Source organism: Erpetoichthys calabaricus, chromosome 3, assembly GCF_900747795.2.
Source record: "Erpetoichthys calabaricus chromosome 3, fErpCal1.3, whole genome shotgun sequence".
Classification (NCBI taxonomy): Eukaryota; Metazoa; Chordata; class Cladistia; order Polypteriformes; family Polypteridae; genus Erpetoichthys; species Erpetoichthys calabaricus.
Window position 1 is genome coordinate 52,659,055 of NC_041396.2, and position 17,470 is coordinate 52,676,524.

At 38.7% G+C, this 17,470-nt stretch overlaps 1 protein-coding gene across 2 annotated transcripts in view; it reads right to left on the reverse strand.

Moving 5' to 3' along the window:
- Window positions 1–16,934, reverse strand: part of LOC114649652 (spermatogenesis-associated serine-rich protein 1) — a 35,996-nt gene extending 19,062 nt beyond the window's left edge. The window contains exons 1-5 of one of the 2 annotated variants that reach the window (XM_028799113.2): window positions 16,731–16,934; window positions 11,304–11,451; window positions 8,560–8,684; window positions 7,952–8,116; window positions 2,351–2,459 (exon numbers count right to left, since the gene is read on the reverse strand). In XM_028799113.2, coding sequence (XP_028654946.1) covers window positions 2,351–2,459; window positions 7,952–8,116; window positions 8,560–8,684; window positions 11,304–11,451; window positions 16,731–16,773 — 590 coding nt within the window. In that variant the 5' untranslated portion in view covers window positions 16,774–16,934. Of the gene's footprint in view, window positions 1–2,350; window positions 2,460–7,951; window positions 8,117–8,559; window positions 8,685–11,303; window positions 11,455–16,730 lie in introns of both variants that reach the window. The other variant, XM_051925582.1, reaches the window with a different exon arrangement.
- Between the last annotated feature and the right edge of the window lie 536 nt (window positions 16,935–17,470).

Here is a 17,470-nt window from a genome sequence, read left to right on the forward strand (position 1 = left end):
GTCGACTCCCTTGAATGGGCAATTTCTACTTTATTTTAAGGTTATGTGTTCAGATTCCCCTCTCACTGTTGTTTTGTGATAAATGACAGCCTTGGCACATTTCTGCATTTGGCACACTCAAGTGCACACCTACATTCACTTACAAAGTCACCAGTGAACCTAAGTTGCTTGTCTTTTGGAATCTGGACTATCCTAAGAAATTCATTTGTACTACTTGAAGGGGCTGATTAACTTCACATAAAGCAAATATGAGTTACTCTGGTTTGCCACTCACATCCCAGAGACATGGCCCAATATGTGTGGTCGTGAGTGTGCACATTACTGTGCCCTACCATGCTTACCCTTACTGCGGCTTCAACCAGCTCTACGAGTGTGACCTTGACTTGGATGTATGGGTTAGAAAGTGAACGACTGGATGGTAATTTCATATGTGATGAAGAACACTGTTAGTGATATGAAATGAAAGATATTATTTTTAATCTAGGAAATTACTTGGTGGAAAAGTCAGATTCTCAACAGTGTTAAATTGTACATGGTTGGCACTGACGTTTGGAGTGATTTATTTCTACTCACCAGTTAACAAATACTGAAATGAGAGAGGATGGACGAGCTCCAAGAATCTGCACAAATCCACGTTGAGAGAGGATTTGATTTTAATTCAATCATACAGATGTGCACATGGAACGTCCAATTAAAATTTCAGTTAAAGACGTGCTGTTTTTATCAAAATGTAATTACATTTTATTAACTGCAATTATTTCACTACACAGAATAAATATGGTATAAATTTATTTAAGGATACTTATTACATTTACTATCAGTTAGACAAACAATACCTTATTGCCTTACCTGTAGTAAGTACAGGCATCCTGACATGAAATTATTATAAAGCTAACAAAATTGTAATAATTATCAAATGGCCAACTCGGGATGATGCTAACTCCCACAATTCACTTTTTGAAATGATTGCTCTCCACATTCATCAAAAGCTTAGGCTCAGATAATCTATATATATATATATATATATATATATATATATATATATATATATATATATATATATATATATATATATATATATATATATATATATATATATATAAAGTCAGTGTGTGTGTGTGTGTGTGTATGTATGTATGAATGTATGTATGTTCCAGCATCACTTCCAAATGGCTGGAAAGATTTTCATGAAACTTGGTACATGTTTCTCATTGGTCAGCTACCCCTTCTGGGTACGGTGGGGGGGTGATCTGGCAGTCTTGTATGCATGTTATCATCCAGTTGACACTCAGAACGACCACCAGAGGGCAAACTGGAGGTGACTGCCAGCATTCTTTATGTTTGAGCACCACATTGAAATTAAATATAGCTGGCCGGTTCTGAGCATCAACTGGATGATAATATACACACAAGACCACAAGACAAGCACATTAGTGAGTCTCTTTGTTTGTTAATTTATTTTTATTTTTAAAGCCACAACACTTTAGTCACATATAAGCACATTTTATGATCCTGTTCTTACAATTCTTTGGGTGTTGATGACCAAAGACAAAGCTACAGACAGGACTGAATAAGAGGCGTCCATTGTGTTGTGATCAGATCTAGGATAGTCATATATTATTTCTTATAACTAAGCCTTACATAACATTATTAATAAACCATTTCCTAATTACTGTAATATTAAAAACATATTCAACTGTTGAAACATTGATATCATACCAATGACAAACACAGCTGATGTAATTATCAAATGATTGGCCTGACTAAACCAAACCACAACCTAAAAGTTTAATATGTAAATGTGTCTTTGTGTAAAATTTCAGTTAAAGCAGCTGTAATATATTTATGTCAGAGACGATTTTTCTATTGATTTTGACATGGCATCCCCATTTCATTACTGCAAATGTAGCAGATCCTTCTTAATAATACGAGCATACTGAATATAACCCAAATAATAAAAATAAAAAACCTTTTCACTTTATTTTATTGACTGTAACTGTGAAAATGTTACTTGTTCTGATCAATCATCACATGCTGCCATCTAGTGGAGCATTCTGGCTGTTATTCATTATTTTCTGCACCGCACATTTAGGTTGTGCTGTCTGTACACTTAAATTATACGGTTGCATAAATACTGCATCCTACATTATTCAGCATATTTTATATTTGGATTATCAGGAAGATACATCCATCCATCCATTTTCCAACCCGCTGAATCCGAACACAGGGTCACGGGGGTCTGCTGGAGCCAATCCCAGCCAACACAGGGCACAAGGCAGGGAACCAATCCTGGGCAGGGTGCCAACCCACCGCAGGACGAAGATACATTTAAACAAAAATATTTACAAACCCAAACTTTGTCAAAGGCAATGTTGATCCAAGTTTATGAAAACTGCCACTGTACTCCGGAGAATGGTAAGGCTTTCCACACAATGAGGATGCACTGTCATATTCAAGTGCTGGAAATTAAGGAAACAATATTTTTCATCAAGAATTTCTACAAACATAATGTAACCTGGTTTACTTTATTAAATAAATCTACTTGGAGGAAACTAGGATGTAGGATAAAAGTCATGCTCAATATTATTCTGACTTTAATTTTTCACCATTTTAGTTAAACTAACAATAAAATATACAGGAAAATCAGTAGGTTGATCTATAGGACTGTACAGTATATGCAAATAATGTAAATTAAAATTTTATTTTGAGTTTCATACAATCTCAACTTGAATTCCTTAAATAAAACTAACATTTCTTATAAAATAATAACAATGAAAGAGGAAGTATAAACCACATACCCTTGCAAAATAATCAATCTGAATTGTCAAAGTGCCCTGTGTCAACAAGAATACAGTAATCCCTCGCTATATCGCGCTTCGCCTTTCGCGGCTTCACTCTATCGCGGATTTTATATGTAAGCATATTTAAATATATATCGCGGATTTTTTGCTGGTTTGCGGATTTCTGCGGACAATGGGTCTTTTAATTTCTGGTACATGCTTCCTCAGTTGGTTTGCCCAGTTGATTTCATACAAGGGACGCTATTGGCAGATGGCTGAGAAGCTAGATTGCTTACTCTTCTCTCTCTCTTGCGCTGACTTTCTCTGATCCTGACGTATGGGGATTGAGCAGGGGGGCTGTTCGCACACCTAGACGATACGGACGCTCGTCTAAAAATGCTGAAAGATTATCTTCACGTTGCTACCTTCTGTGCAGCTGCTTTGTGAAGCGACATGCTGCACGGTGCTTCGCATACTTAAAAGCTCGAAGGGCACGTATTGATTTTTGATTGTTTGTTTTTCTCTGTCTCTCTCTCTCTCTGCTCCTGACGGAGGGGGTGTGAGCTGCTGCCTTCATTGTCACTGCTTTGTGCCGCGGTGCTTCGCATACTTAAAAGCCAAACAGCCCTATTGATTTGTTTGCTTTCCTCTCTCTTTCTGACAGTCTCTGCTCCTGACGCGCACTCCTTTGAAGAGGAAGATATGTTTGCATTCTTTTAATTGTGAGACGGAACTGTCATCTCTGTCTTGTCATGGAGCACAGTTTAAACTTTTGAAAAAGAGACAAATGTTTGTTTGCAGTGTTTGAATAACGTTCCTGTCTCTCTACAACCTCCTGTGTTTCTGCGCAAATCTGTGACCCAAGCATGACAATATAAAAATAACCATATAAACATATGGTTTCTACTTCGTGGATTTTCACCTTTCGCGGGGGGGTCTGGAACGCAACCCCCGCGATGGAGGAGGGATTACTGTAAAGCAGACCTCAAAGCTGTCTGCCAGTTTCCAAAGTCACAAACTCCATGCTTTCATTGACAGCTACTGTACAGAGGTGCCATTTCACCATTGTGCTCAGCCTAAAGCCACTTCTGGAGCCAGGCGCCCCATAATTTTACATCAATATCAAAACCTTATCTTATTACTAAATATACTGTATCTGTGATAAGCATATCATGCAGAAACTCTAAGAACTAGCAAACTAAATGGCTCTGCATCAAATTAAATATCATCATCCCCCTTGCAGATTTTTACCTGGTGTCAGCTCTGAATAAAATCCACATTTTTGGGACCTTCATTTTAAATTGATTTGATGCTTTTGTGTTATATGAATGTTTCTTGTTTTGTCATATGACCTTGATACTTGATGCCTTGCTACTGTATGTTAAAACTTTTAGACGTAAATATCACGCAGCCAAAAATGCTTGAAATGCTATAACATCTCATTTTTCTTTTAGATAGATAGACAGATTGATACATTGCACTTTGTTTGTCCGCAATGGAAAATTTGGATTTTTACTGAAGCTCAATTAAATAACTAAATATTATTATATTATAACAGACAACCAACTCCTCTCAAATACAAAAGTAATAAAATTCCTGACTTGGCTGTCACAGACCCAGTGAGCCATTAAGCAGACGTACTGCTGTTGGTGTTAAGGAGCCCCAGTAGCATCTCTTGACACTAATTTGTTGGCTGAAAGTACTCAGTGTGTCAGGGAGAGGATGTCCAGCATTGTCCATAATGGTCCTCCTTTTTTGTTTTAACCATCTCCTTTGCTACCTCCAGTGGGTCCAGAGTGCATCTCATAACTGAGCCTGCTGTTTTAATTAGCTTGTTGATTCTCTGGGCCTCTATTACCAACCCAGCACACCACAGCGTAGAAAGTCACAGAGTTGTAGAACATGTAAAGAATTCCATTAGTCTAATATGGTTCCTCTGTTTAATGGGACCAGTCCAGCCTGGTATTGATGTGGACCCCTGTATCTGTTGCACTTGCACTTGTAGTTAATCATTTTAATGGGTTTAAAATGGGGATTTCAAAGTGTCTTTTCAAAACTACTTAAAACAGCAAACTGTGGCTCAAAAACAATAATTCAGGTTCATATAGCAACTGAAAAACACATTTTATTCCTTCAGCATAATTAAGTGGGAGTCTGAAGGACAACAACAATGACGCATGTGCCCACCACAAAGAGTTAACTTAAAGATTCACATTCACAGGAGCGGGCTGATTCTCTAATATGGGGATTGTTCCTGCCTTGTGCTAGATGCCTGATGGGACAGTATTTTAACTGGTAACCCTCTTCTGGATGAGCAGGTTTAGAAAATGGATGAGTGGATAGATATACAAGAGAGCACAGCAACAGTGAGATAGTACATTGCAGAAAGTGTAAGAGTTTCTTGAATGGCTGAGATTGTAGGAGAATGCGTGCTGAGTGTAGGTGCCTTGATAAAGCTAAGCACATTTGCCTGTGAACAAATACTGTAACTCATAATGCCCAAGATATGTCAGAGAACGCGATAGAACTGTAAAAGTTGAGCTTGTTCACAACTATAAGCGAGCAGAGTGAAAGTGTCAGGAACCAGGGCTTTGTCACACATTAAGTTGAACTAATGGTTGTTTATTTAAAATACTTGAGAGTTTTACTGAGGGAAACATGTTTGTCACTAACGCAAGACATATCTGATAAACTTTAAGGGAGTAAATAATGTACTTTAACATTTAAACTATTAAAGAGGTAATTGAACACCTGAACAGACAGTCAGAATCATTGTAGGCAACACCAGTCCCTCCACTGGTCCCCACTCTGCGTATTACCAGGCCACCCAGCAAGAGGCTCAGGTGATAACCAATGGAGAACACTTTAACAACAGCCATATTCCTTAGGAACATTTTATGTGCTAAAGTTCACCACATGGGAAAATAAATTATGGTTAGCATTATTTTGTCAGGGGCACACGGACATATTTTGCTCAATTGCAAGAATCCCAATCTACATTCTGTATTAACTCAAACTGAAAAAAAATCAAATTCTCTCTTAGAGGATTTGTCCAAAACTTTTTTTAAAACATAGCAAGAATTCCATAATATACAGTAAACATGCTGGACCTGTGATTGACTCCTTTTCTATTAGTTGTTCTATTATATTTAAAACTTTATTTATTTATTTTTTGGCCTGTGTCTCTCTTCTTTTTCTGTTGAATCGTGCTTTACTTTTATTCCTTTGTATTCCTATTTTTCTCTGTATTGATTTTGAAGTAAATGGCTGTATCTATTATGCTATTATTTTTCATTTGAGTGAGTAGTATGCCACTGTAATGTTCTGCTTTTCAAAAATAAACATGTATATACAAAAAGGCAGAGAATTCTACATTTACAGTCATTAATAAGTACAATAATAATAATAATAATAATACATTTTATTTATATAGCACCTTTCCCATGCTCAAGGCACTTACAGAATATAATAAAGAACGGCAGTGTATACAGTATATAGCATATACTGTATATAATACAGTGCCCATCCATGTTTGAGCCCAGTTCATTCAATCTAAAGTCACAGGAGCCAAACGAGGACTAATTGTTACATTATATAACTAGTATGAAAAAGTGCTAAAATATAAAGTGCAATATAAATAAAATTTATTATTATTATTATTAAGTGTGGTTTTAATGTAAAATGCATTGCTATTTAATGAACTTCAAGAATAAAAATGTAAATTGTGTCACAATTCAGATGGCACTGTACATAATTGTACAGCCTGGCCCAGTAAGCTTTATAGTCAGCAGTAATACTACTACTGCTACTGCTACTATATACTGTAATCAGGAGCTCCCCTAATTCCTTCTAAAATGGGCTCAATTTAAGATACGCTGTACATGCCAGCAGGGGTCACTGTTGGTTCTTAACAACGCAAGTTGTTACTGGATTAGGGGAAAAAACACGAGATTGTGAGTTTGACTTTGACAGAAGGGTACAATCACCGACTGATGAGTTTTCCAGCAAGTTGCGTGAAAATTACTTATTAGTTATGTAATCAGGACTGATAAGTCAGTGGGAAACCGATGTTTTATATTATTTGAAATTGGAAAAAATCAAATTCTCAGTTAGAGGATCTGTACAGAATTTTTTCAAAACCTAGCAGGATCTAATCAATATTATTTTAGAATAAGAGATATAACTATTACCGCATTTATTTTCCTTCTCCATTTTTTATTTACCTATATATATTTCTTCCTTTCTTTTGTTTATTGTTGCCTTATTAAAAAGCCCTAAGCAATTCTCCTTTGGCTAAGCTCTCCTTCTCAGGGGTGGGGTTTGATTTGTCTTCAATTTTTTTTTTTTCGTTATAAATTGATCTTTTTGTACGGAATGATTACAATAAAATTAATAAATAAAATTAAAAAAAAAAAAAAAGGACTGAAAGCAGAGTGAAGAGCTGAAAATTGTATTCTGATCATTTAAATTCTGCATTTATTGGATGTTTCTTTTTACTTACATTCATTTGACATATGCAGCTGGCATTTGTAGTACCTATTACTGCATGGTCCATCCCTGTACTTTGGGGTTTTGCTGTAAAAATAACACATATGCATGCATGTACATGTGTTCTGAGGTGAAAATGTAGCACGTAAGATTCTAGACTGACTTTTGATTGAGACCTGAGCCTATACGTGTTAAAGTGCTTTGCATACAAGAGCACAGATAAAAGAGGCATTGAGACCAAAGCAAACAGCAGAAATGCCTCATACGATTAAAAAGTAAATGCAAAATCCAGTGTGAGTGTGACAATGGCCAACTCACAGCTATACACGACTGGTCGCTGTCTGAGTGGAGTTTGCACTTCCTCCCTATGTCTGCATGGCTTTGTCTCAAAGACATGAGTGTTCGATTGGTTGGTGACACCATACCAGTAAAGGTGAGTGTATTTGTATATGTGTTCCACAATGGTGTCCCAACCAGGGGTGGTTTCTGCATTACACCTAAAGCTGCTAGGATAGGCTGTGGACCTTCAGTCACTGCCCTGGAGGAAGTACGTTTGATAATGAAAACAAAGATTTAATTTGGGTACTACAAGCTACAGAATGCACACTTAAAGTATCACCATTCTGTTTTGTATTACAGAAGTATTACTGGAACTTATTTATATATCTGAAAGAAATACTCACCTTTCTTTTTCCTTCCGAATAATTTTGATAACATTTGCTCTGAAGTGCTGGTGGCATTTTTAGGACCGGCTCCATCAATTTTACATCTTTTACCAGAATGGTAAGTGAATGGCAGACCAAAGTTAGGGTAAGAGGTCCATTCTGCTTCTGACTTAGCATTAGATTCTTGAAGGCAAAAATGCAGATGAACAAACAAATGTGAGCAGCAGATCTTTTTAATTGACTGTTATTTTGCACCAGTGATAACTCCAATTGTATTAAAATAGAGGAAGACTTGTTACATTTGAATTATTACACAATAACAACAATAATAATCATAATAATAGGATTGAATTACTCCAGCAAGTATCATATATTACATTAGGTTTGGAGTTTATATAACTTTAAACTTCCCAGTCTGTTTTTATTGAATGATATTATTATCTTGTTTTGTAATAAAAAGTAAAACTTATAAAGGAGAGCATCATTAATACTGAGCACCTTTGATACCTCACGTTACAGAACAAAAATATACAAAGAAGCAATTCATTTGGTTACGCTTAGGCTTCACGTTCACTATTGGGTACTGAAGTAGCATTTTATCTTAAACTGAGAAGTAAGTCGCTTACGTGGAAATGGTCTGAGCAATCTGGTTTCACTAGGAAATTTAATCAATTTAATGTCGGGAAATGGGGCATCACCATAAACTGGTTCAGGCAACCAGCGCAGCCTTGACGTCCAGTCGAGGTCAGAACTGCAAACAATACAAATTGAAGCCAATCAGATAACATAAACAAGATATACTTATTAAGATGTGTTTTATGGGCATTACTGACTAGATGTAAAATGAAGACACAACAACACATTACATTAAGACTTAATTAATTTAAAGTTTGTACTAAAGTATGTACTGCTTTATTCCAAATTCAATAAAAATCAATCATCAACCATCATCATCAACACAGATTTAACAGCCTTTTTCTGGGATTACACAGTTGCCCCCAAATCTTCTTTCTCCACTCTCCATGGGCCTCAGCCTCTTTTCATTTCACCTGACACCACCTCCACATCTTCTTTGGCCTCATCCCTTGCACTTCCATCTTGGTGCACCTCTTCATCCAATCATCCTCTGCCTTTCTCTCTGCCTGCCCTAACCTGAGCAGTCTGTTTCTCCTCAGCACAACTTCTAACGTCTCCACATCCACCCTTTTTCTTAACCTGGCCTTTGTCTTCCTCTTACCCAGTGACACTCCACACATTCACCTGATAATTGTCCTCTCCATTGTTTCCAGCTTTGCTTCATGTTTGGCCTTCATCTTCCTCATATCACTTCCATATGGCATACTACTCATCACATCTTTTCCTTTTTAGTGCCAGGGAGGCTCTTTTAAAATTAAGAATGAGCAATGGCTCCTGGAACCTCCTCCATGTACATCTCACCTTGGCTATCACTGCTGTGCACAGCATGTCACCCAAGTAGCAGAACTGCCTTACTTTCTCAAACAATTCCATTGCAGATTTGTGGATTTCCCCTAACAGCAATAGCAGCATTCTACACTTTTGTCGTACATCTTCTAAAATCAAAGGGGTCACACTTGCTGTGCCAATACATACTGTACATCTTTTACTCACTCACTTCCAACAACACAGGGATGGAAGTGATTTTCTTGATGATATAATAATATAATAAAAATAGGACACACATTACAGTGAATCATCCTTCCCTTTATGCACTGAAATAAGCACACTTCTCCTCTGATCTTCTTTTTCAAGACACAGACAATCACGTTGCACATGTCCACCATTGGCGCATCTCCATGACTTTCTGCTACCTCCAATATTTTTGACATTATCCAGTTGGACCCACTGTTTTACCCATCTTGATCTTTTCCAGGGCTTTTACAACCTTGTCTTTCGAAAACCTACAGCTTGGTCTATTTCTCACTAACAGCAAAAATAATAAACATCGTTATCCCATTTGTCTCCTTATACTTCTTCCTGGTATCCTTAATGCCATTACAATCAATCATCATGTTCCCTTCAGCATTTTTCAAGCAATTCACACCTCCTACATCCTGTGTTTCGTTTGCCATCTGCTTTGAGATCCGGAACACATTTCCCTTTCCTTCCTCATTCTGCAGCTCAAATGCAAACTCCTACCACTGCTTTGCTGAACTTTTGCTTTTCCTCTTTATAAATGGCCCTGTCACTTTCGAATGTTGCTTTCTGTCGCTCCTTTTAACTTCTACTATCTATTTTTATTGCCATCTCTATCTCCGCATCCCAACACCGTGTTTCCCTTTGTTCAACTGCAGACTTTTGTTGTTGTCAACCAGACATTCTTGATCGCTTCCCATTGCTATTTAAACACAATGCTTCTGAAACATATTCTATTCCTTCAATTTCTAGTATTTTAGCCTCTATACATACTTCATCTTATATTTCTTCATGCCTCTTGACTAACTGTTCTCCTACAGCCAAGTGATGTGATACACAGCCATTTGCTGGGATCTCCTTCACTATTTTTCACCTACAGTATGTCCTCACCAACTGCTTATGCTACAACAGTCATCTACAGTATCACCCGTTTGTTTTCCTCCTTCTTAAACATTCTGCTGCGCACAACAATTTCAATTACCAAACTGCAGTATCCTCTCTCCCTCAACATTCCTGCTACCAAAGCTAAAGTCCCGATGGACTCCCTCATAACCATCACCACTGGCTTGAAAAGGCCTGTTAATAGGCCACCCATTACTGTCACCTTCACTGAGAAACCCCAGATGTCACCTTCATGAATTTGTCCCAAACTTCATCTCTCTCTTAATTTCTTCTACCAACCATTGGGTATATGCTGAGAGTATATTCATCAATGACCTGTCTACCAGAAATCACTTTTAACAAGTACAATAAGCTCACTTAACGTCTCCATCTCACCACTCTGTCTGCACGTTTTTCTGACGTATCAACACCAAACCCGGGCATTGCCATCACTTACCTGTTCCACTACGCCCACTAAGCATTGCTGTACCTTCCCCATGCCTCTTGTATGCAGTCCTAATCTACTCTCCCTCTGTTCAGCATTTCCACCTCTTTGCCTGATTTTCTTATCATATTCCCAATAATCCAAGTCACACAACTTGTACTCTCTTGAGACTTTCCACCTCTTACTCACTGCCTCTCTCTTCACCTCCCTCGCCACTAAACTGGGATCAGGTCTAAGGCCATCATTTACAGGTTTACCCTGGTGGGAGCAATCACAGAATCATGTATGCTGTCATTTGTAAACACATGTAACAATTTTTTTTTAAAAATACACACATTGTGAGATAAATGTTAAAATGGCAATTCAAAGAAAATTGAGTTGGATACATACTGCGTATACTGAGGCTCTATATGCTGCACATGTGGTCTGTAAACCTTCTCTGATCCATAGCCATGTGGGTAGTACCGTCGTCCACAAGGTTTGTGTTGTTGAAGCATGTTCCTGCTGGAAATTGAGGAGCTTGACAAGTGTTGCTCATCTGCTTTTGAAAATATAATGTGTCATTTTCCAGCCTACTTAATCCAGACCAGAGTTGTGGGGGGTGTTGGAGCCTAACCCAGCTAGCATAGGGCATAAATCCTGGACAGGGCACCAATCCATCGCAGGGCAAACACATACACCCCCAATCACACATTAGGGCCAATTTAGGTTCACCAGTTCACCTAACCTGCATGTCTTTGGAATGTGGGAGGAAACCCACGCAGACATAAGGAGAACACGCAAACTCCTCACAGGGAGAACCTGGGACATGAACCCTGGTCTCCTTAGTGCAAGACAGCAGTACTACTACAGCACCATCTTGCCACCCTGAAAGTAAATATTTTTTTTAATTAATACTAACTAAAACAGTAGCTTTTGTATCATCAACTACTGCTTGTTGTTGTTACTGATGTTGTCTTGTACGCAAAACTTAAGGCAGCTGAGGCTCTTCTCAGTTTACGAGGTCCAAAACAGTCACGTTTCTTATTCGTCATAGGTGCATTGCGTGTGATGTGCTTCTGGCTGAGTGCTCATTTATTCCCAACTCCTGCACACCCAGGGCCCACCCCTAAACGTCACTGGGTATGTCACACTACACAACTGGTGGTCATGCAAGTGGACTGTGACAACCTCCAACTTGCTAAGATTCTGAAAATGAATCACTGAAAAAATCCTGAAATGCGACATGACCTTAATAAGACTCGTTGCTCTGATTATGGTGAGCTTATCTGAGCACTGCTGAAGAGAAGAGAAAGAATACAGAAACAATAAACATTCGAAAACAAAAGAACTGGGTTTTTTTTTCCGTACGTCGCTTAAATCATCCGAGATCAGACGCCTTATCTTGGATGAGTTAATGCCAGTGAAACTCATCCGGGATAAGTCGGTTTTTCAAACGCAGCCGTATAGTAGATTAGTTTAGCTGGATCTAATCATCCGAGATGAATGCATGCGCCCGTGCTGAGTGAAAAGCCCATATATATATTGAGTCTAGAAAACATGATCAGCAAGTCTTTGATAGGCTGTAACAAAATGACGAAAGAACGGCCGCATTTTTTTTTCACACAACCACAGTAAGACGTTTCATTCGAAGGACATGAAGAATTTCAAGATTTAATATGCACAAGGGGTAACACTGCAAAAGCAGCCCAAACCAGAAAAGACGGCTGGCAAAAAGTGGCCAACAAATTAAATGCGTGTGCATTATACTTAGTGAATGCAGCGTTTCATTTCCTATGTGTCAGATTAATTATTATTTAATATGTCATAATTCCAGATCAAACGTGAGCACAAGGAGAACATGGGAACAGGTTAAAGTGAAGTACAAGAATATACTTCAAACTGGTAAATATTGGTATATAACTATTTAAAGAATTGTTGACATAAAGAATCATATATAATATAAAAAACATTAATTTTAAAGCTAATAAGGAGGCAGACAAGCAAAAAACAGGTGGAGGTTCACGCGGTCCAGACCTAACCCCTGCAGAAGAGTTGGCTCTTCAGCAAAATGCCCATCGCCCTGTTTCTGAGGGCATTCCAGGGGGAGGCTCCTCCTCAGAACCAGTGGCAGGATGCCGTGGTCACTTCAGTTCAGGTAAAGGATGGTCATTGCATATATTTGTCCTCCATGTGTGCCATAGGTATGTTCCATATAGCACTCTTTTTTTGTTTGGTCAGTTGCAGGGAATGTCATATCCCTAGAACCTGTGTCTGACCAACAAGATATTGACAAAGGACAAATATTTGATGAAGACACTGTGTCTGATTATTCATCAGGAGGAGAGGTACATTTTCCAAATAATGTTTGATCAAACTCCACTGTGATCAGTCCCATGTGCCCCAATCACATTTGGAAATCCTGGTAATGAGAATGTTAGGCTGATTGTGAGATTCTTTATGGAACTGTGGGTGTTTTAACCTGTGTATTACCTACCTGCAATGGCATGAAACACCTCTTTATTGTCTGCACATACAGGTGTCCAGGAAACACTATGAAAATCCGAAGGAAATATTATTATTATTATTAAACAGACTTTACGAATTGCCTGGCAAAGTGCAATTTTAGTTAGATTTTCTGCATCGCCTACAGTATATATAAAAGTGCCGCTTGCAAAAAACCTCAAAGCAATGCTTACTGTCTGTGTGGTGGTGAGAGCCTGACTTTGCCGAATTTGACTTCGAATATAAGGTCCTAATAAATTTTTGAGGTACAATATTCCCCCTCGGCTAAAGCGGTATGTTTCAAAAAGAATTTCCTCCGGGAGCAATAAAGGATCTTGCCGATCGCACAAAACCCTCTCTATATGAAATTCTCTTCTTATAATTTGCGTACCGATATCAATTGGTCGCTCATTCATGAACGGTGAAGCCATGACTGAATGAATTCCACGTACGGACACTAATTAAGTGTGTGAGCTAATCCTTGTTTACATCGAACAAACCTGCTCAGAGCAGGTTTGAGGATTAGGATGTGTTGCTATGACAACACATCCAGCAAGAGTTTCGAAAAACCGACAGATCCAGGATCAGGCCAAATCGTCAACAATTACATCCGGCTAAAGGAGTAATCGACGTACGAAAAATACCCCCCAGGTGTCACCTACTTATCAAGGATTAGAGGACTTCATACACATCACATGAGGCTTAGGAGTGCGTCCACTCTGTAAGGTCACAAACATATTGTGTGGTTTCTCACAGACATAATATACGTGTGTGTGTCCTACCACCGTAAACCCGGTTCATATCTTTCTATTATAAAAGGAAATCCTGAGACGAAACTTTTTCAGAGAGATAATTTCAAGTTCCGCGAGACAAGACTTTTTGCCAAGAGATTTTGACAAGTCCCACTTTCCTCTCAACCATTTACAACCTCGCCCACGATCTACACACCTTTCATTCGTGTGAATGCTATTGTAATTTTTACATTTTCCTCATTTTAATACAAGACATACAATCTATTTGTTTCCTTCGATGTACTCCTTTTCTGGAGAATAATTCTATAAGTTCTAGATGAAACATCAACGACTAAGCGAAGAAGAAAGGGTAGCATGTCGAAAAGAGGCCCAAAAGCATTGTAGAAAAAAGAATTAAAAAAAGAACAATAATAATCTAAGTGCAAAGTCAGAAAATAAGGAAAGTAATAATCAGCCCGTACCAAGTGGAATTGAAAACCTAGCAGGTCCAAGTGGGGTCGGAAATAAAAGACAAAGAGTAGAAGACAAAGTAGAATGTCGTAAAAAGGTTCAAAAACATTGGTGCGATACACATGCAGAGCAGGTTAGAGATTATGAAAATACTAAAATTCTAAAGTCTCAAAAAACTAATAGTAAAGACTGCATTAGTGCTAACAAACGAAAATTATTACAACTATTAATGGATAATTGTGTGTATGTATGTGTGTTTATATATTTTAGGAGGCTGAAATTGACATATTTCTATCTACTGGATTATAGGAGCAGTTAGTTTGAATTTATCAATCACTTTAGCAAAAGTCTTGAAATTAATACAACAATACAACAGAAATACACTCAGCAGCCATTCTATTAGGCATACCATGCAACAGACTTTGGTGTGCCTTTTGCCATTATAACAGCTTGAATTATTTAAAGAATTAATTCAATAAGATACCGGAGACATCTTCAGGGATTTTGCTCTGTTGTGACTCAAGCTGCATGTCAATGCCCCCTGCCATCTCATCCAGAGGTGCTCTATTAGATTGAAATCTGGGGACCGAGGAGGCCGTTAGAGTAAAGTGTAGTCACTGCCGTGTTCATGCAGCTCTACAGAGACGATGAATTCTTTGTGACATTGTGTTAGTATCATACCGCAGATAACAAAAGTTAGACTGTGGCGCCAAAATATCATCAGCAACTATGTTAAGGTACACCACAGAATTCAGCTGAAGCTTAACTGGTATTAGGAGGCCCAAGATGTTCCAAGTCGCTTTGAATAAAAGTGTCCGCTAAGGAAAAAAATGTAAAGGTAAATGTAAGAAAACATTTTCATATCATTACACTGCTACTGCAACCTTGTAAAACTTTGCGGTATTCCTAATTCTGACTCCACTAATTGAATGAAAAACAGAAAGAGAGATTCAACACACCAGGTGATGTTTTTCCAGTCTTCAGCTGATCTCAAATTTGTTGATCAAGTACTCACTGGAGGCTCATCTTCAAGTTCTTAGGTGACAGCAGGGGAATGAGCATGTTCTTCCACTGCAATAGCTCCTCCATTTCAAGTCTGATGAATTGGGCATCAGACATTACCCTTCTTCACATCATAGCTGTTAAGAACTGAGTATTTGTGGGCTCTCTCTATTAGTGTGAAACTACTCTTCTCTGACCTCTCTCATTGTGGTGTTTTCAGCCCCAGAACAGCAAGGTGTTTATCACATCATACTCTGTAAGCCCTGGCGATTTAAGCATAAGAAAATCCCTGGACTGGAGATATTTCTGAGATGCTGCTGCTACCAATACGTCTGACACCAACAAAGTGGTCAACACCACTTCACTACTCATCTTGGCCATTGTAATGTTAGATCAAACAGCAAATAGACCTGTTGATCATATGCTGTACATACTACAACACAGCTGGCTGATTGGGTATTGTAACTTTCCAAACGTGTTTTCCTTTACAAGGTTTGTGAAATGTTACAGCTTCTTCAACACTCAAGGTCCCAGTGTAGCAACTTGCTTTTCTAGGTAGTTGTCACACTATTATGGTGGCGCACTGGCATGCCCAAACCCACCACAATCATACGCTCTACCAGTTTAGAGTCAGTAGTCAACTATCCTGAGTGGCTTTCAACTTCGGAAAAGAAACGTAGGAAATTCGTGCAAAAAAAAGGAATACTGTAAAAGGAAGATTAGACAACACTGGGTTCAAATGCTGAGGAGCGGCACAATGCCATCCAATAGCAATGACGGGATTTCTAGATTTATAAAAAAAAACAGAAGGTGAGACGTTAGCACATTAGCGAGTAGGCCTACTGAGGAGCTAAGAGCAGCATGCACAATGCGGTGCTTAACACACGTTATGATAAACAGTAGGTTTAAGGATTCGTTTAAAAATGGGTTTGTATTCTCACGCGGTCCCTGTCCCAAATGGCGCTTTAGCAGATTATTTTTCGGCAGATGGTTTAATCGATTGTTGCGACTGGCCAAAGATCGGAAGCAAAAGAACCTTTCGGCGGCGAAACTAATTTCCTCCTCTACAGCAGCTGCGGGACTCTTAAAGTTTTTTTCAGTTTCTTCCTATGCGCTGAAGACATCTCACCTGTCTGAAACTGTGCAGATAAATCCTTCTCCACTGAAGTCATTTTGCTTCCCTGTGTAACGAGGAGTAGGTGATTAATAATTTATAATAATTTAGGAACTCATTATTTGAATCGTGCGAGGATCAAGGGGAACTGCCGGCAGCCGCTTTTCTTGGTGCTGGGAGTACATTATATCTTAACACTGCATGCCGGCCGCGGCGTCTTCCAGTCGCCCTGGAAACGGCCGGCGCGAAGCCTGTGGCTGGAAAGCCGTGGTCACGTGATGTGGGAGTCCTCGGGGTTACCATTTGGATGGCGCGCGCCTTCGTCCCATTCAACTGAACGTCCGCCCGACTGTCTCGAACAAACTCGAGATCGGTGTTGGCGTTAAAGTTAAAGGGTGTTTGTTTTCGTGGATGCAAAAAAAAAACAAAAAACAATGCTCTAAATACAGGTTAACTTCAAAAATTGTTTCGTTTTAATTTAGTTTGTATTATTATTATTAAAAGAAGTGTGGGGTCAGCGTTACCACTGGATTAACTGTAGCTTGGGTTGCACGGATTGTCTCATTAGGGTGCTGGGGTCTGATCTAGAAAGCATTAATGTGAAATCTGGATAAAGTAAATCAGGATTCACAAAAAGTCAATTCCAGAAAACCTGAATTTAGCCAAGCCTGTGTTTCTAGACCTGGGTTCGATTCCCGGGTCCTCCCTGTGTGGAGTTTGCATGTTCTCCCCGTGTCTGCGTGGGTTTCCTCCGG